At 39.7% G+C, this 20,495-nt stretch overlaps 3 protein-coding genes and 1 pseudogene across 3 annotated transcripts; 2 read left to right on the top strand and 2 right to left on the bottom strand.

Moving 5' to 3' along the window:
• Positions 2,886–5,917, top strand: LOC18776790. Its single transcript, XM_020564019.1, has 7 exons — positions 2,886–3,598; positions 3,776–3,862; positions 3,952–4,170; positions 4,261–4,425; positions 4,536–4,589; positions 4,671–4,817; positions 5,299–5,917. The coding sequence occupies exons 1-7, from the start codon at positions 3,176–3,178 to the stop codon at positions 5,674–5,676; spliced, it is 1,473 nt and encodes a 490-aa protein (XP_020419608.1). The 5' UTR covers positions 2,886–3,175; the 3' UTR covers positions 5,677–5,917.
• Positions 6,698–10,314, bottom strand: LOC18776958 (jmjC domain-containing protein 4). Its single transcript, XM_007209904.2, has 9 exons — positions 10,073–10,314; positions 9,588–9,758; positions 9,058–9,220; positions 8,798–8,915; positions 8,586–8,655; positions 8,410–8,490; positions 8,080–8,136; positions 7,857–7,968; positions 6,698–7,580 (listed from the first exon to the last, which is right to left on the bottom strand). Exons 1-9 carry the CDS (start codon positions 10,280–10,282, stop codon positions 7,108–7,110), a joined length of 1,455 nt encoding a protein of 484 aa, XP_007209966.1. The 5' UTR covers positions 10,283–10,314; the 3' UTR covers positions 6,698–7,107.
• On the top strand, positions 10,651–14,460 carry LOC18777406 (annotated as a pseudogene).
• LOC18776267 (probable LRR receptor-like serine/threonine-protein kinase At4g26540) lies at positions 15,668–20,470 on the bottom strand. Its single transcript, XM_007210535.2, has 2 exons — positions 16,915–20,470; positions 15,668–16,347 (listed from the first exon to the last, which is right to left on the bottom strand). Exons 1-2 carry the CDS (start codon positions 19,781–19,783, stop codon positions 15,863–15,865), a joined length of 3,354 nt encoding a protein of 1,117 aa, XP_007210597.1. The 5' UTR covers positions 19,784–20,470; the 3' UTR covers positions 15,668–15,862.

Below are 20,495 nucleotides of genomic sequence, written 5' to 3'. Positions count from 1 at the left end.
CTTATGATGATGCTGAAGATTTTGGTCAAGAAATATTAGGTGAACTTGCTAATTGGTTTTTTATTTTTTTCTAATTTCTTATTAGGCCCTACTCTTAGAAACCAGAGCTTATGGTGTAAGTAAGAATGCTATCCATTTCTGGTACCTGCAAATCTTAATCATTGAATAATCATATGATTATATTCTAATTGTTTGCTCATCATTCTTTTAAAACGGTATTTTCACAATTCACAAGAGAATCTACCAGCTGGGCGTGCCTTCTGCTACAAACTAGAAACTGCAGATGATGTAAGATTTAATCTCAGTCATATCAGAACAAGAATGAAGAGTTAGAACAAATCCCAGTATAATATCAGAGCTAGCTCCAACAAAATTACAGGGCAATAATATTTTTGCTTTTGCAAGTTGGCACCCTTTCAAAAAGCATATGGCAATGGCAGCCTTTCACGCCAAGAAGAAAAAAAGGTGACATAGTTTTATATAGTTTAAGCCATGAAATGACATTAACTTTAATGGATTACATAACCAACACAAATTTTAAAGAATATAATCCATTCCATGAGAGATCTTAGATAGCTTCAAAGTTCAAACATGTATAAATTCAGGCCATACTCTTTTTTTCTCCTTTAAAAATTTGTAGATTATAGTGGGGCTGGAATCTGTTCTCTCAGACCAACTTTTCGAAAGGGGGCATGGTATGGTTGCCACTGGAACAACTTAATAATCTCAATGTGGTGATGTTGCTTTTAATGAGCGTGGGCTTAGGGTGGACCAATATTCTTCAACTGGTTGCTGCAGAAGTTGTTGGGAGTGTGAATGGATCTTTTGTGAAAAGAAGAGAGCATTAAAGATAGAATAGAAATTAACAAACAGGGGAGGGGATGAGGCCTCAAGCTGAAAACTCGTGTGAAACGGGAAAAAGTTATCATATATGATATATCGTGATTAATCGAAATAGTAAAATAACATTATTCCCGTTCCACGTAAGTATTTCTCGGCCTAAAGGCCATTTGAAAGTAGCAAGCACGCACCATTGCCCAGGACCCTAAAAAGAGAACGAAGCACCAGGCTTGAGGGCCCATACCTTTCTGCCTCCCACAAGCTTTAGTGCCAACCAAGTTAATTGCATGGTTAATTACAAAAAATTACTAGGTCTAGGTAGGAATCTTTTAACTTTCATATAATGGTAATGGCAATTTAAAAGAAAGTTTTTGTATAATTAGGAGCCTTATTAGACCTCAGTATGATTGATTACACATTAGAGTGGTATGCACATGTGGCTTTTTGCTGGCCCTTAATTACTTTTGGGGATCTTATTATATAGGTGATGGTACCCTCTTGCAGCATTAAACTAGCAAACCTATACTGATTTGGACATCAAGCTTTAGGCTGCTGTCACACTGTCAATTTCAATGACAATTCTCTCTTATCAGTGTCGTGTGTTACTTTATAATATGAGTTGATTAATAACATTATTTATAACACGAGAATAATAACTTCTTGTATTATTATCAAATTACTGATATATTTATTAATATTATATCTTTTAAACACATACGTTTATAATACGAGTAAATTAGTAACACCACGTGTTGCGGAAAAGTTGAAAAACTTCCCATCTTTAAGGCCCTGATGGAATGGTGCCCTCTTATAGCATTAAACTAGCAAGGGCAGGGCTAACCTTATTTGGAGATTAGGGTTAGTCTGAATCAAGAAGCTTGAGGCTGATGCTACACTATCAATTTCAACAGTAAATTCTCTGCTACCATTGTCGCTTGGAGGCTTATGGGTTATATATGGCATCACAAATTGTCGGCATATGGGAATTTGACATGCTTGACCTTTGGCGTCACACCTAACCATGATCTTGACATCAAATATAGATGGACCTACCTACTCAATTCGCACCCTACGGCACCGCTTTCCTTCGCAAATGTTGTATAGCCTAAATAAACTGGGAGTGAAGGTTATTAGTATTACTGATGTTAAATCTTCACAAAATGGTTATTTAATAAGAACCTTTTTTTTTTTTTTTTTTCAAATATGAACTTAGTCAAGTTGGCTGGAGTAAATACACCCGAGTTAAAAACATCTTCTAAACATTTTTTGTGCGTTTCTAATTTGATCTATTTGCCATCGTTTTTGACGGGGAAAGCATTGACTTTTCTATTTTGGAGTGAATTGCAGAGCATTGACAATCTAACAAACAAACCAGAAGGCACGGCAATTTGGCAAGTAAGATGCTGCTGAGAGCACAAGAGGCACATGCTGCAGAATTTTTTCTCAAACTTTCATCTGATCATTGCCTTAAGTCACACCAATTACAAAAGCATTTTCTTTTTCTCCTCTGTCATAAGTATTTACAGGAATCTTTTGATTACCAATAATTTTATATATAGTCAAAAGATTTTACCCACTTGGGAAGTGGGAATTGGGAATTTATTTATTTATTTTCATGGTCCATTTGAAATGATGAAATATACATATGGATGGATGGTCCATCAGAAATTATAATGTGAGGTTGTGCACTACAACTGTTCCACTTCCTAGTGGTAACTGGTGACAGCAATATGATATCATTTTATTTATTAAATCTCCAGAACATAGATCCATTAGAGGAAGGGAAATAATGAGACTGGAAAGATGTTGCAAGGGCCAAAATGGAATGAGCTGAAAACAAAAGATTCTTTCAGCCAAAAAAGAAGGAGGAAGAGAATCCAGAAGCTGTTAATTTTTAGAGATACTTGGCTTGGCTTAAGCGGTTAATTTCTAAATTAATTAACCTGAAACTTGAAGCACCCACTTCTCTCTCTCTCTCTCTCTCTCTCTCTCTCTCTCTCTCTCTCTCTCTTTATGAAAAGAATTTAAAACCATTTTGACCACAACCCTCTAAAGACTTAAACTTGGGAAGTACCAAGCCCCACCAATCCAAGTCTATTTTAATATGCTCATGCCTCTAATTTTCTTAGGTGTCAGAAACACAAAACCAAGCCCCAAGAATCTCTCTCCTTGAAAGTGTGTGTGTGTGTGTGTCTGAGAGAGAGAGAGAGAGAGAGAGAGAGAGAGAGAGGAGAGTTGTTTATATGTTGGAAATGGTGAGGCAGTGAATCAAAGTGATTAACTTGGCTGGCTTGGCAGACTTCATCTTTGATGGTTGCTTGTGTTTTGTAAGGACATGAAGGGAGATTATTCAGGTCCATGGACAAAACAGAAGAATGAAAACAACACACCCTCCTCATGTTGTTATGCAATTCAGCACACAACAAGAAGACAACAACAATGCATACAAACACAAACTGTTGTTGTTGTTGTACCAAAACAGAAACCTACTCCACTAAAACATTCCTCTAAACTGGCTCTTCCTCCTTGCCACATCCACACCAACACTTTCTCATTCGTTCCCATGCTTCTTGTTCTTTTATTTCTTGTTGCTTCTTCTCTCTTCACCCCTGCATTGTCACACCCAATTGTCTCAGATTCCGGCCGCCGCCTCTCGCCGGCCAATCAGACTTTTCGGCCAGGTTCAGAGTTGAACAAGTTGAGGGTTGTCCAATCATATTTAAAGAAGATCAACAAGCCTGCAGTCAAGACTATCCAGGCATTTTCCTTTTGTCTTTGATAGTGAACTTCTATATGCTGCAAAAGTTCATCTTCTTCTTGTCTTCTTTTTTCTGTTTTTGTTTTTCATTTTTTCGAATCGATCAATAATTGTCCTCCATGAAATTTCAACCCAGCATATTTAATGGCTTTGATTGCTGTTTATTTCTGTCTGCAGAGCCCTGATGGTGATGTGATAGACTGTGTTTTATCTCATCTTCAACCAGCTTTTGACCATCCTGAGCTTAAAGGACAGAAGCCATTGGTAATTTCCATGAACTACCTACCCTTTTTCAAGTTTGGAAAGTTAATGTGCAATAAGTTTATTTATAATTAAGGAACATGGTTCTACAGGATGAACCAGAGAGGCCCAAAGACAAAGGCCGTAACAACACAGATATAGTGGGAGACAGTTATCAACTGTGGTCAGATTCTGGTGAATCCTGCCCACAAGGAACTGTTCCAATCAGGAGGACAGCAGATAAAGACATTTTAAGAGCAAGCTCCATCAGAAGATTTGGAAGAAAACCAAGAAGAAGTGTGAGGAGAGACTCATCAGGCAGTGGCCATGAGGTTAGTGTTTTTCATCACAAAATTTAAAACTGGTAATAGTCAAACTGTCATTGACTAAATATTTTTACTTTTTTTTTGGATATTTGACAGCATGCAGTTGTGTTTGTAAATGGAGATCAATACTATGGAGCAAAGGCCAGCATAAATGTGTGGGCTCCACGTGTGACTGATCAATATGAATTTAGCTTGTCACAGATTTGGGTAATCTCTGGTTCATTTGGCCATGATCTAAATACCATTGAAGCTGGATGGCAGGCATGTCTCTCAGATTTCAGATTTGTCTTACACAAATTAAATTTCCCAAGTTTTTTTTCTTCTCAAATTTTAAAAGCAATGTTTTTTTTTTTTTCTCTTTCTTTCTTCAGGTTAGCCCAGAGTTATATGGAGACAACTACCCTAGATTCTTTACATACTGGACAGTAAGTTTTTATTAGAATCTTTGTTTTTCTCTTCTGCCTATAAAATGAAAGAGGTGCTAATTTGATGCTTATAATATACAGACAGATGCATATCAAGCCACTGGATGCTACAACTTGCTTTGCTCTGGCTTTGTCCAAACTAATAACAAGATTGCTATTGGAGCAGCAATATCTCCAAGGTCTTCTTATGGTAGCAGACAATTTGACATTGGCTTGATGGTTTGGAAGGTGAGAGTTTTGGTCAAAATTCAAATGATTTATATTCAAAGCCAAAAAAGACAAATTTAAATCAAATCAATATCATGAGAATTCAGTTTGCTGTCTTGAGGTTTAAGGTAGTTTGTTTTCGTTGGTCACAACCAAAAAAAGAAAAATCTGCTATTCCCCTTATTTTTATATTTAAAGATTAATAATATTCTTTCACTTCCCCAAGGTTAAACTTTGCTTCTTTACTTCATAATAGGGCATTTCTATTATTTTATTTATTGTTTTTTTTTTCCCTTTCACTTGCATGAATGATTGTGTGAATACTTTTTACTTCTAGATATAATCTGCAGAACCAGATAATAAGACAGTAAAATAAAACCCATCATGTAAGGGACAAAAACTCATCATTATGCAATCAAAAGACAAAGCAAGACAAATAACCTAATGGATTACAACCAGATTGATCGAACAAAGTTACCAACATGTAATTATGATATTGCAGGATCCAAAGCACGGTCACTGGTGGCTAGAATTTGGTAATGGCCTACTAGTTGGATATTGGCCTGCATTCTTGTTTAGTCACCTGAGGAGCCATGCAAGCATGGTGCAATTTGGAGGAGAAATTGTAAATAGTAGATCAATGGGATACCACACATCTACACAAATGGGGAGTGGCCAATTTGCAGAAGCTGGATTTGGAAAAGCATCTTACTTCAGAAATTTGCAAGTAGTTGATTGGGATAATAACCTACTTCCTCTCACAAATCTTCACCTCCTGGCTGATCATCCAAATTGTTATGACATAAGACAAGGAAGAAACAATGTATGGGGGACTTACTTTTACTATGGAGGCCCTGGAAGAAATGTAAGGTGTCCATGAATATAACAGCACAGTACAGAAAGCAACCTGTCTTGATTTTTATTTTTTTCATTTTGAGGTATTTATTATTTTTTCTTTGTAGGCCATAACAAGGGTTTTGTTGTATTTTACAGTCCTCATATAAAAAAAAAAAGTGTGTTCTATTCAAAACGTTTAGCACCCTCTCACCGGGACCATGTAAATTTGAGGACAGAGAAAGTGTTGTGGTTTGGAAAACCCATACAGCTTTAGAAGTTGAAAACTTTCTTGGTCTGAAGCAAAGCAAAATGCATGATATTTTAGTGGCCAAGCATCCTTATTTTAAGGCCAAGCATGTGGGGAGCAACAAGGACACAAAATTTAAAAGAATCCAGCACACATAACCACTTTAAGTACTCTCAACCCTTTTCTGACTTTATAATATCATAGACATATCCTACCTTCTAACCCAGTTTTCTAAATCTTCAAGTAAATACAAGAATCTCAGTTTCCACAATATATAATAAATATTTGTTGAAAAGAAAATGTTGATATTAACGTAGAGTCGTCAACCCCAAATTGTATTTAAATAGTTGAAATCTGCACTTCCAGCCAAGCTTTTGCTCCTGGCAGCACATTTTGTCCTTTTTAATTGTTGATGACCACAGAGTCTACCCATTTGAATCAGGTGTTCAGTTTTCTAGAAAATGCCTTATATCACTTCAGCATGTATTTGTGGTAAAGTAGGGAAAACAGAGAAACGGGGGACAAAGCATAAAATTTTATGCGCCTTAAACTAAAAGCAGAGCTGTAGGCGTATTGCAGAACAGTTCTGTCAATGATGACCAAGGAAAAGCACTAAAAGACGCTGCGCTTGAAAGCAAAGAAACCAGCAGAAAAATGAGACATTTCCTTTTGGTTTGTTTTACTTTCGCAGGTCCACATTGATTCAGGGGACAGATGAATCATGAAACGCGTTAAAAGAATGTCCCGCTTTCTTCTTTCTTCTTTTTTTTTTTTTTTCCATATTTAAACATCACTCAACTATAATGCAATATTCATATTAAAAGCAAGCTGTGAACTGCTTAATCATAAATAAATAAATAAATATCAAATATCATTAAAATAGAAAATTTATACAAAGGTAAAAGGAGAATGAAGAATGAATTGTTTATCTAATATTTAGAATGATACAAAGTGGATTCACCGACTCGGCAGAGTTGTTCAAACTTCATTGAGACAATAAGAATCAGCCAACTTCAAAGGCAAATACTTTGCACAGGGCTGCAACCACCATGGTTGCTATTAGGATCTCATAAGCCAAATAGGCAGTGCTTCAGGAGATTTATAATCTTGGCGTTTGGCCACCACAAAGATGGGTCAAGATGCACCTTCAAAATATATTGAGAACCAGTAGTTCACCATGGACATTTTGTAGCAGAGTATCATTCTTGTGAGTCTGTTAATCATTGTTCACTTTAGACGGGAATCATCTTCTGCTATTCGAACGCCCATGAATTCTGCAACAGCAAGTTCTATAAATTTAATAAGATCTTCAGGATTGCAGACTTGAGAACTACAAGTTCCTATGACGTCCAAGTCCTTCATATCATCTATCCAAGCATTCTTTGTTGCAGAATTCCAGTTCAGTTGCATGTGTACCATCCCATATGTTTTTCCCAAAATTGTACACAGTTTAAAGAACTCAGGATCCTTTAAGGTTTCCCGAAAATCCAAATGAAATCCATGACTTCCTGTCAAATCTTCTACAGATTTTATATTCAACGCAATTTTCTGAATAGATGCAAGGTTGAAAGTCAAATGCTGAGCTATTGGGGATAAATTCCAAGTGTGATTTCCATTCTTTCTAGAGAGATAATGAAGTTGGATATAGTTGGCTAAGGACAACCGTGCTAGGAAGATTAAGAAATCATTGAAGTTCATGCCTGTATTAAAAAGAGAGAATTAGTATGCGGCATAGGATTTTTCATTCATTTTGTTTCCTCTAAAAAAAAGATCCATCTTCCTCTTTCAGGTGCTTGAGTTGACAATGGCCGAATTCAGCTAATAATTCAGTAGTTATGATTATGAACAAGTCCCTGGCTTAGCCACTTAGGAAATCTAAACAAGCGTAGGTTAATGTATGCCCGCTTTTTAGAAGATTAGGATACCGTGACATTAAAGTACTGAATTTAAGCATTTTCCAAAACTTTATACACTACCTGTATTAGCGGCAAGGTTGCGTTGGCAGAGACCTTCAAAGTCATCACATACATCCTTGATGTCTTCTATGTACTCCTTAGCCTCGTTGTAGTCCCTCAAGAGCAAATCCCACTACAATTAATGAGATAAATGTTAGTTCCACTAGAACATTGGCTTCATCAATGTTTAATGGAATGCTAGAGTTTTAATACATGAGGTACTTGGCAGTAATGTTCCTCTTACCACCCAACGGAGATTATAAGCGTTGAACCAGTTGTGGTTTATTGAAATTGTACCTTCCTGAAAGCATTATGAACACAAATAAGATGATAAGTTTTCATTCCAGGCCAAGAAGAAAAGGATAAGTTATTTTTATTTTGTTCTAGTATATAATCAAGTACTGCTGTTAGTTTTTTTATTTATTCTTATTTTACATATAGGAAAAGTTCAACTTCACATAGAGAGTGGTTTACTTGGACAGCCTTTCTAAAATCAATCACATGCTTTCAGACTTTTGTTTTATGTATCGAAAAATCCAAGCATGAAAAAACCTTGAAGAAATAGAAGACATACCAAATTATGAACTTGATGATACCATCCGCTAGGCACAAAGATAATCTCATTTTGCTCTTGAGTGCACTCCAACCAGATAGTCTGCTCAAGAGAAGAATATAAATTTCAAACACAAGGAAAGTAGCAAAATAAAGATAAAAAGAATTGACGAAAAAAATTGAAGATTGATGATTTACCTCTGCAAACCCAGAAATCTTAGTTTCATTAACTTCATCAAAGATATTATATACACAGCTTTTCATATTCCTGAGAGGGTGGGGGAAGAGGGAAGAGAGAAAGTTGTATAAGAAGAGAAATATGGCACTCTTTTTATCAAACCAATGAACAAATCAAATGTACCAACATAGATCTCTCTGATTATTATTAGTGCGAGAAACTGTAATCATGCCTGTCAAACACAAGATGACTTTGAGAAGGAGACAGGAGAAGCCACCGTTTTTTGCCGCACACATTGGCTGACCAGCTATATGACCTAAAAACATCAGCATGAAAAGGAGTCCAGGTGCCTGCATAAAGATGAAATGTTAGGTAGTTCCATGTGGGTTAAACTAAAGAAAGGGGAAGCTAAATATCTGTTAAAGAAATTGACTTAGATGACATCTATGATTAACAAAAAAGAGAATGCGTCTATCACAAATATGCTCGAACCTTTTGCTCCCATGTAAACAAAACGATAATCAGAGCAACTTATTTCGTTATTTTCTGAGTAAATGTTGGGATCATTATGCATATGATAATTGTCAAGATATATGTTGAGCCAATCATCACAAAAGAACACCGGAGTTGTGTATGCTTCGAATTCTGGGTACTCCTGGAGATCAGAATACAATAGGACAATAGAACAAGTGAGGCGACTGAACTGGAAAATTTTCACATATTAAACATAGACTAGACACAATGATATGGGCAAGGTGACAGACTATCAAAGCTGACATGCCCTGAACATACATCTTGTTTTGTTTTGTTTTGTTTTTTTTTTTTTTGAGCAAGTAAATGAACTTATCAAACATAGAGACTCAAATTCCACATACATCTGAAGCAGACAGTAGCAAAGACGAAGAAAGCAACAAGTCACCAATAAACTTATCCTTTAACTTAGCATTAAAATGCCACAACTAACTCCTCAACTGCCCATAGTTATAACTCCCTATCAACAAAGAGTGGATTCTAACTTGTACCTTTACAAAATGCCAGTCCTTCAAATATAGCGACATCTTGCTCATAGCTGAATGACTTGAAGCATTGCCATGCTCCTGCATGGGGTCCCCAAGCCATTGCTCAACAAATTCTGCAACAGTCATTTCCAACCTTTTCTGATCTGTGAATTCTCTAGTACCACAATCCGCAACCTAAAAGTAGCAAAACGTCACATCATCTTTAAAAGGTAGATAGCAAACCCAGACTAGCATGGTCATATATAGATCAAACATCAAAAGCCTGAACCTTTAAACCATTTATTCAACTCCAACCCCACAGAAAACAAAACAAACCAAAAGTAAGGGGTAGTGGGTTAGCTAATATCTAATAACCATTGTCAATCTTCTTAATTATGATTAATTCCTCTAACATACTTCATTGAAATCAGCTTCATGCTGAAGCTCCCAGTGTAACCAACCAAAGAAAAAAGAGTAAAAACTTCAACTTTGTGCCAGAAATTAAGTACCTGAACTTTGGATTTCCCAAAATGGGTAGCGAAAAATTGAAGATTGGGCTGGCCATTGTCAGTGACCCAGTCTCTGCAAGCCTTCCAATCGTCCATGAGACCTGTGAGCACCACAGGGTGGTTTTTCTCCATGTACCTCTCCACAAACTCATCGTAACTGAGCTCTTTCCCATTCACCTTCTCAATTTGCCCGCCAATTTTGATACCCATATCTTCTTCTCTCAGCTTAGGCAAACTTCACCGAACGTTCGGTTTCTGTGCGCGCCCTATTGATTTGGGGAAGAAGGCTTACGCTGGGCCGGGTCGGGCCCAAAGTAATTTTATTGGGACAAGTTGGACCCAATAAAAATGTTGTCCAAGAGCCCAAAGTGAACAGCCGACGTGGCCGTGTTGGCAGAGATATATCTTTACCCGCACGTAACCCGAATAAAATCTCCTAACCCTAAACTCAATAGGCTTTTCTTTCTTCTAGCTCTTTCTACTCAACTTCTCTCTCATTCTCTTCAACGAGATTTGAAACTCACAAAACCTTTGGTTGACGAAGAAAAGCACAAGAAAGCAAACTAGAAGCAACGACAATGGCGGCTCCGAGATTATCTGCTCATGATCAATCTCAGTCTCACATTAGTCACCAAATGTCACCAAATAATGGTGATAGTTGTCACTTTTTTTTGTAGTGTATGTTTGTTTCCTATGAAAGTATTAGTATTTAGGTTTCTAAAATAAGCTAAGTTTAAATAAGACAATGATCCAACGCCTCCAAATAAGAACAAGTTGGATAACATTTGTTTTCTACCTCTCCAACTGAAAGAGGCAAACTTTAATTGTCTGTACTAATTAGACAATTTAAGGCTTAAAGTGGACTTTTAAATCATTTTCTCTTTAAATTTTCGGTGACAAAGATATGATTTTTCAAGAGTAATCGTGTGTATGTGTATGCACACATAAAGTGAAGAGAATTTAGAAGTTTTCTGGGCTCTGTATATGTGCTATGTTGATTGTTGCGTTTGAGTTTTCTAAAAATTTTACCAAAAGAGTAGCTTCTCTTTTTTTGCCACAGTAATTTCTTGTATTTCGGGATTCTAGTTGTGAATGAGATAATTGGAGTATTTGTATGCAAATTGATGATTGTTCTTGTTGGCCGAGCTTTTATATGATGGTTCAGAATGTACTTAATTGTTGTCAAAATATGGATCATATTAATTCTATGTCTGCAAGAGTAATTAAAGTATTTGTGACCAAAACAGGAAAAGTAACAAGAAGGATTTTTCCACTGCAATTTCGGAACGCAAGAAGTCTCCGAATCGACTTGTTGTAGATGAAGCTGTCAATGATGATAACTCTGTGGTTTCCTTGCACCCTAATACAATGGAAAAGCTTTAGCTTATTTGTGGAGACATTATTTTAATTAAGGTAATTTTGCTCTCCTATATTTTTAATAGAGTAAATGCCAGTAATTTCAATCTCTAAATGCCTGGAATTTAAATGTCACTTAATTTTTGGGCCTATACAGGGGAAAAAACGAAGAGAGTTTGTATTGTTCTTGCTGATGACGAATGCGAGCAACCGAAGATCAGAATGAACAAAGTTGTGCGAGCTAATCTTAGGGTTTGTATGATGTTGTGTCGATTCATCACAGCCCTGATGTCAAGAATGGAAACCAGGTTCACATCCTTCCAATTGATGATACAATTGAAGGAGTGACTGGAAACTTGTTTGATGCATATTTGAAGCGTGAGTTTTCTCTTTCAAATTTAATCCTTTGTTGATTGTGTCATACAAAAATCTTTTGTTGCAATTAAGCTTTGTGCTTCTGTGCATGTCTATTAACATTCTTACTGGTTTTGCAGCATACTTCGCAGATGCATACCGGCCTGTGAGGAAAGGTGACCTTTTCCTGGTTAGGGGTATGATGAGAAGTGTTGAGTTCAAGGTCATGGAGACAAACCCTTCTGTGTACAGCATTGTTGCACCAGATACTGAGATTTTCTGCGACGGAGAACCTATATCAAGCGCGAAGATGAGGAAAGATTAGATGAGGTGGGCTATGATGATGTTGGAGGTGTTAGGAAGCAAATGGCTCAAATACGTGAGCTGGTAGAACTTCCTCTGACATCCACAGACAGCTCTTCAAATCAATTGGAGTGAAACCCCCCCTAAAGGCATTTTGCTTTTATGGGCCACCCGGGACTGGCAAAACTCTGATTGCAAGGGCTGTAGCTAATGAGACTGGTGCATTCTTCTTTTTGATTAATGGACCTGAAATCATGTCAAAGATGGCTGGTGAGAGTGAAAGCAACTTGACGAAGGCATTCGAGGAAGCCGAAAAGAATGCACCCTCAATCATTTTTATTGATGAGATAGATTCTATTGCTCCAAAGAGGGAAAAGACCCATGGTGAAGTGGAAAAGCGTATGGTATCTCAACTTCTTACTTTAATGGATGGCCTTAAGTCTCGTGCACATGTTATTGTCATGGGAGCTACGAATAAGCCAAACAGCATTGATCCTACTCGGAGGAGATTCTGTAGATTCGATAGAGAGATTGACATCGGTGTTCCAGATGAAGTTGGAAGATCGGAAGTTTTGAGAATCCATACAAAGAAGATGAAACTTGCAGCTGATGTTAGATTTTTTCACTGGCTTTTCATATCACATAGTTTTGTGTTTTACTGCGGCAACAGTTTCTGATGCTTAGTTGGTGTTCTGTTACACTTGGTTGATCTTGAAAGAGTTGGAAAAGACACTCATGGTTTTGTTGGGGCAGATCTTGCTGCTCTCTGCTCAGAGGCTGCTTTTCAGTGCATTCGGGAGAAAATGGACGTGATTGACTTGGAAGACTATACGATCGATGCTGAGGTGTTGAATTCCATGGCTGTGACGAATGAACACTTCCAGACTGCATTGGCCTCTACAAATCCTTCAGCCTTGAGAGAAACTGTGAGTTTAATTTTTTTTATAAATTTGAAAGAACCAAGCTTCAATTGTTATCTAGAACTTGCTACTGAGAAAATCTTTTGGGGTACTTGAGAATGACAAGTTCTTTTTTCTTGGTTTTGCAGGTTGTGGAGGTACCTAATGTCTCATAGGATGCCATTGGTGGCTTGGAGAATGTCAAAAGAGAACCTCAAGAGGTTTGTGAGTCAGTTTTATCTCTTTCTTCTTTATATCATTTATTTGGACAAAATTTCATACTAATTCTTTCACCTCTGGCAGACTGTCCCCGTGGAGCATCCAGAGAAGTTCGAGAACTTTGGCATGTCGCCTTCTAAAGGTGTTCTCCTTTATGGACCACCTGGATGTGGAAAAGCCCTTCTTGCCAAGGCAATTGCCAATGAATGTCAGGCCAACTTCATCAGCATCAAAGGACCCGAATTGCTGACAATGTGGTTTGGAGAAAGTGAGGCAATGTGCGTGAGATCTTTGACAAGGCTCGCCAGTCTGCTCCTTGTGTTCTTTTCTTTGATGAGCTGGACTCAATTGCATCTCATCTCAGGAATTAAAGATTTTTTCTTTCTTTTTATTTAAAATCAACAGCTTTTCGCCTTGAACCAACTCTAAAACCCCCTCCCTCTGTCAGCGTGGCAATTCTGTAGGAGACGCCGGTGGCCCTGGCCTGGAGATAGAGTCTTGAACCAACTTCTAACTGAAATGGATGGAATGAATGCAAAGAAAACAGTCTTCGTCATTGGGGCAACGAACAGGCTAGACATTATCGACCCGGCATTGCTCAGGCCTGGACGACCTATCTCTAAGTATATATTGACCTTGCAGCTCTTGCCTGTTCTACACAAGGTTTTAGTGGTGCAGATATCACTGAGATATGTCAACGTGCCTGCAAGTATGCCATTAGAGAAAACATTGAAACGGTAAGAGGTTTTCTCCTGCTAGAGTTAGTTTTGTTTGCCGCATATGCTCCTTAAAAAGGTTATTGTTTTGTAAGATAGAAAATATTTTAAGTTTCCTTCACACACAAGAAACGAATTGCAGCATAAACAGGATTCATAGATGCTTGATACTTTATTCTAAATTTTTTATGCATCACATGAGAAATTCCATACTCATTTTTTTGTTTCCTCTTCAACCAATTTGTAGGATATTGAGAGGGAGAGAGAAAGGAGAGAGAACCCAGAAGCCATGGAAGAGGATGGCATTGAGGAAGAGGTACAAGAGATAAAGCCAGCTCACTTTGAGGAGTCAATGAAATATGCCTGCAGAAGTGTGAGCGATTCAAGCATCAGGATATACCAGCAATTTGCTCAGACTTTACAGCAATCTCGTGGTTTTGGATCCGAGTTTCAATTTACGGAACAGACCAACAACACTGAAGGAGGAGCTCCATTTTCTTCAGCCACAACTGCTGCACCTGCAGATGATCTGTATAGCTGAACTATAACCAATGATGCTGATCTGTACAGATGATCTTTGATGGGGAAGAAGAAGAATTGTAAATATTAAGCTTGATGCTTTTCTTACTACTGTATACATTTTGTTCATCATATAATTTAAATATTTGGATTTGTAATGAAAGTAAATATAATTTAACACCAGATGAGATGAAATGTATCATGCCTAATTTTTTGGTCATGTGTGGGATGTCCAATTCCATGCATGCATAGTGGACCCTACAACTTTACAAGCTTACCCCTACTGTATATACAAAACTATAAAAGTCCCTCATGAATCATGATCTGCATGCACTGGGAATCTTTGATGTCTGCTTTTCAAAATAAAAGTATTAAAAACCAAGAGACTGGATCTCAGATCTCACATATCTTATATATGATACATGGGGTCCATAATGTTGCATGTGCGGTCACGTGAGCACAAGCAAAAGGTCACCACAGAGAGAGAGAGAGAGAGAGAGAGAGAGAGAGAGAGAGAGAGACAGAAGGGCATCTTTTTCTTGCTCTCCACCTTTCTGCATAAGTATGGAAGATACTGCTAAATAAAATAGAGAATTTGTGAGCTACACAAAAAATACTCCACTGTGTTTTTTTAATATCTGATTTTGTTTTTGTTTATTTTAATTAAGATATAGATGAATTCTTCTGTCTATTGTTCACATGGTGGGGGCCTAGATGGTTACAGAATACTTCTTCTTATTAACAGCGACTGTGGGGAGAGAGATAAGGAGGGATTGGCTTCTCCAATTATAGCAGAAGCTCGCATTTCCCCACCACACATCCCTACCTTTCTTCTTTCTCTTTCACATCCCCAAGAAGAGCAAAATTCTTTACCAAGTTTGCAGCACACAACAACACGTGAATTTGTAATCATAAAATATAAAATATAAAAAGAAGGAAACAATTGCAAGTTGCATGCACACAACACACGCATCCATCCACACATCCCCTCCTTGCTCCTTTTTGGAGAAAGAAATCATGGAAAATGACTTTACATTCAAGCAAACAGTAGTTTTGTTGTCCCTTTTCTCTCCTTCTCTCTCTCATTGTCTGGTATAATTAAGTGTCTTCTTCAATGACAACGCCTTTGATTAATATATATCGGGAAAAAATTCAACGTCTAATTGTTTACAATCGTTCATACGCGCGTAAATAGATCGATAAATCACAATATATGAAGCAAATAGAAATTCAAGAAATGGCCTCATTCATATTACTCATCACTATAAGTACAATAATGTCATCAAGTTGCTGTACAATCAATATGCCGATCAACTTGTGCTATCAGTTTACCATATTACCACTCTTGCTTTGCTACCCTAATCCTACAAATAATAATAATAATAATTAATAATATCACTCCTAATCCTAACATTATGACATTGTTATTGGGTTCCTGACAGATAACCAGCTGAAGCAGATGAGTAAGCAAGTGAGCAAGGTGAAGAGCCTTGCAGTTGAAGCAATTGAGCTGGTGTGACTGAAGAGGATGAATTTTTCAAGGCATTGCTCGCCGGCTTATGCGCCTCACCTCCAGTCGGGGGCTGATCGTGTCGAATCTCTCTTAGCAATGCTGCCACATCCTTCATTGTTGGGCGATCCTCTGCCCTGTTGCTGGTACAGAGGAGTGAGATTCCAAGAGCTTGGAGCATTTCTTGTATCTGAGTGTCCGGGTAGCCTTGAAGCTTAGGATCAAGAATCTCCACTGGGTCCTTCTTGCTCTTGAGGTGGTCTCGAACCCACTGAATCACATGTTGGCCATCTGTGAACGATGGGTCTACAGGCTTTTTCCCAGTTATGATCTCCAAAAGCACCACCCCATAGCTATAGACATCGCTTTTTGCAGTAATTTTTAGCATGCAAGCATATTCTGTTCAAATTAACATTTAAATTTAAAGTCAGCGTCACAGTGTGGAAGAAATTAAACAATGCAAGATTGAGAGGATAACAAATGCAGAAAAGATTGCTGTAAAAAGTAAGCATCCAGCCAAAACACCAAGAATGTGATGTTTTTGGACATAAGCTAATGCAAAGCGAATGTCATGTCATGTCAAACAGTTGAAGTTTCTTTTCCAAAACCAGCGGCATTTGCGATCATCATTGTGATTTCACAGAACAAACACTAAAAGCAACAAGAAAACCTGCAATTACAAGGGTCTACTAAAAGCTGTACTGCAAAACCCCATGTTGCTTTAGTTTGTGAAAATAGCAAGGACGGACCCATCTCAGAAATGATGGAACATCTGTCATATTCGCATGTCCCATCCGTCAAATTCATCCAAACATGTATCTTCAAGAATTACAAGTCTAATTACCAAGATTACAAGTCAATCTTAAGAATCACATAATTGAGCAATGAAAACGATGGTGAAAAGTAAAACCCATGATTAAAAGACAACGAAAACGATATTAAAAAGTTTGAACTTTTTTAACTTACCAGGCGCAATGTAGCCGTACGACCCAGCAAATTGGGGATTGGCTGAAAAGGGACCGTTTTGATCGTCCTCCTCAACCAACCTAGCGAGCCCAAAGTCCGCCAAAACGGCCTCGTATCGATCCCCTAGCAAAATGTTCTGGGCCTTCACGTCTCGGTGCAAGATAGCCGGCTGGCAATCGTGGTGCAAATATGCCAATCCCTCCGCCACGCCCAACGCTATCCTGAACCGGCTGTCCCACTCCACTAATCCTGCGGACCCCTCGTGCAATAACGAACCCAAATTACCGTTAGCCAAATAGTCGTAGAACAGTAACTTCGTCCTCCGGTTCGCGCCCCAACCTAGTAACCGTACGATGTTACGGTGTCGTATTCTTGCCAACGTGGCAATCTCCGAGGAAAATGCGGACGCCGAGTATTTCTCTGACGTACGGAACCTTTTTACCGCGAGAGAAAGACCCGAGGGGATGGGGACTTGATAAACGACGCCGGATCGGCCCCGCCCTATAACGTTGCAAGGGGTTAAGCTTCGCGCCACTTCAACAATTGACAGTTCGAGCTTCTGGTACAGCGTCACCTCCCACGGCGGGCCCACGTCGACCTCGCTGTCGTCCTCCGGGTCGGGCTCGTGGGATCCTCCGAAAAGACCCGGTGGGCCCCGTCTCTTGGCTCCAAGGATGATGTAGAAGGCCGCTAAGAGGAGTGCGCACGCGGTGCACAGTAGCACCACCATGGCCACGCGCGCTGCTATATTGCGCCTGCGGGACCCACCGCCGGTATTGTCGCTGTTCTCCGCGCACTGGCTGTTGCCGGAGAAGCAGAGCGAGGGGTTGCTTGACAAGACGCTCAAGGGAAGCTTCGCGAAGAAGGGCGTGTCCGGGACGCGCCCCGAGAAGTTGTTGTGCGAGACGTTGAGGACCACGAGATTCTGCATGGCTGCGAGAAATTGGAGGTCGCCGGTGAGCTGGTTGTGACAGACGTCTAGAATCCCGAGCTTGTCCAAGTCGGCGAACTCCTTCGGTATATCGCCGGAGAGTTGGTTCCAGCTCAGGTTCAGAGCGATTTCGAGCGCCGGAATCTTGCCTAAGCTTGCCGGAATATTCCCCGTGAGCTCGTTCCCGCTCAGGTCCAGTAACTGTAGCTTCGGGCACAAACCGAGTTCACTCGGAATCGCACCTGTAAACTGGTTCTTCCCCAAAACGAGCTTGGTGAGTGAACTCAGCGATCCGAGTCCCGCACTCAACGTCCCCTCGATCAAATTATCCGAGAAATCAACGAATTGGAGAGACACGAGCTGATCAAAACTTCCGGGCAAATTTCCCCCAATCGAATTGGAATGCAGGTCGAGAAATGTCAGATTCCGGCAGCTGGAGATCTCCTCCGGTATAGTTCGGGTGAGCCGATTCGATCCAAGATCCAAGAAATTCAAGTTCTTCAACTTCCCGATTTGCGGAGGGATAGCTCCTGTGAGCTTGTTGCCGCTAGCTCGAAATCGAATCAACGACGAGCAGTTTCCAATCTCTGGCGGTATTTCGCCAGAGAAGTTGTTCGATAGGAGCAGAAGCTTCGTGAGCTTTTGGAGATTGAAGAGCCCTCCGGGAACCGGACCATTCAAACCGTTCTGCGACAAATCAACGGCCTCTAGATTTAGACAGTTGGAAATCGACGACGGAACGGTTCCTTCAAGCTTGTTTTGCCACAAGAAGAGCAGAGTGAGATTGGATAAGTTCCCGAACTCGGCCGGGATCGAACCGGTGATCTGATTGTTATCGAGCTCGATGTGAGTAAGTTTTCGGCAGTTTCCGAGTTGTGCCGGAATCTCGCCCGATATTTGATTCACGCTCAGCTGGAGTTCTTGAAGCGAAGTCAAGTTTCCGAAAGACTGCGGTATGCTTCCAGTCAATGAGTTCATGGAGATGTCGATGACTTGCAGCTGGAGGCAGTTTCCGAGCTCTGGAGGTAGGACCCCAACCAAGTTGTTCTGCCACAGGAGAAGGTTTTGAAGGTTGTTTATGTTGCCCAATTGGCTCGGGACCGATCCCGTTATCGAGTTCTCATACAAATAGATATCCCGGAGCTCGGAGCAGTCTCCGAGTTCAGGGGGGATCGGCCCCGAGAGCAAGGCTGTGTAGATTGCGAGTGTTTGGAGTTTTTTTAAGAGGCCAAGGGTTGAAGGGAGGGAGCCTGATATACTTGTTTCTGCTAATCCCAGCATGACCAAATTGTTGCAGTTTCCAATCTCGTGAGGCAGAGGGCCTTCTAAGTTCTTGTTCCCACCAGCTCTGATCACTTGAAGATTGTGCAGGTTGCCTGTGGAGCTGGGGAGGCTCCCGCTGAGCTGATTGTCGAACAGGACCAGCCATTTCAAGCTTGTGAGGTTGCCGATTTCGATTGGGATTGAGCCCTCTAATCGGTTCGTGCTGAGGTAGAGCTGTTCAAGCTTTGGCAGTGAGCAGATCTCAACTGGGATTTCTCCGCTCAATGCATTGTCGCTCAGGTCCAAGAGAGTAAGCTCTTGGAGAGTTGAAATTTGCTTTGGTATTGAACCAGTGAGGTTTGTGCCTGAGAGAGTAAGCTTGCTAATGGTTGACAATGAGGTGAAATTGGAAGGGAGCTTGCCCAGCAAATCAAGGTACTTCAAATTCAATTCCACAACTTGGTTGTTGAGGTTGCAGGTGACACCAAACCACCCACATGGATGTTGATCACTTGGGTTCCAGTTCCTCAAGGCCTCAGTGGAGCCATTGATGCTCTGCTTCCATGAAAACAGAGCTTGGCCTTGTGGGTTGAGGGCCAAAGCCAGAGGAGAAACAGAGAGGAAGACTAGGAAGAAGGAGGAGAGGAGGAGGAGGGGCCATGGATATACAGGCATTACAACAAACAGTTGAGCTACAGACTCCAACAAAAGGAAGCGAAAGAAGGGTCTGGTCTGAGGAGCCTAGGAGGGAGGGACAATGAGAGAAACCCAATCATGTCTGGTGGGCTATCTGTATATTATTTTAAATAGCTCTGCATAACAAATTGAAAGACTCAAAATCTCCGGATCCAAGAACAGCTAGGCCATGATGTTGGTGCAGAGTGAAATGGAATTTTAGATGGTTTTTTTTTCTGCATTTGTTTATGGTAGGGGGAGAGGTGGGGGGAAGAGAAGGGCTAACTGTTTTTTATTCAAAAAAAGAGGAAAGAGAGAGAGAGAGAGAGAGAGTGCTTGCTTTGCTTGGGTCTGTGACTTTTGTCTATAATTTTTTTTTTAGTCTGATGATACTTTTTTTCCATGTTTTATTCGGGCCTTATACAAAAACAATGACCTTTCACTTTCTCTTGGATTGGATTGGATTTTTCTATTTCTATTTTTTTTTATACATAAAGAAAATGCAGAAAAGAAAAAGAACTGAGCTAAAAATATCCTTGAGCTTACTGGGTTTTGTCAGTTGCTTCATATTTGGCCAACTAGCATATGGAGGAGTCCGACTCATCCTCTGTTCTTGGTGGTGGAGTTGGATGTTGCGTCAAATTCCTATGCAGCAGTGAAATCTTTTCCACCTCTAAATTTTAGTTTTTTTTTAATTGAGAATTGGCATATT

The sequence above is a fragment of the Prunus persica genome, chromosome G5 (genome assembly GCF_000346465.2).
Source record: "Prunus persica cultivar Lovell chromosome G5, Prunus_persica_NCBIv2, whole genome shotgun sequence".
In the NCBI taxonomy this organism is placed as follows: domain Eukaryota; kingdom Viridiplantae; phylum Streptophyta; class Magnoliopsida; order Rosales; family Rosaceae; genus Prunus; species Prunus persica.
Note: the sequence above shows the minus strand (reverse complement) of the source record. Positions and strands in the feature narration are given on the sequence as shown.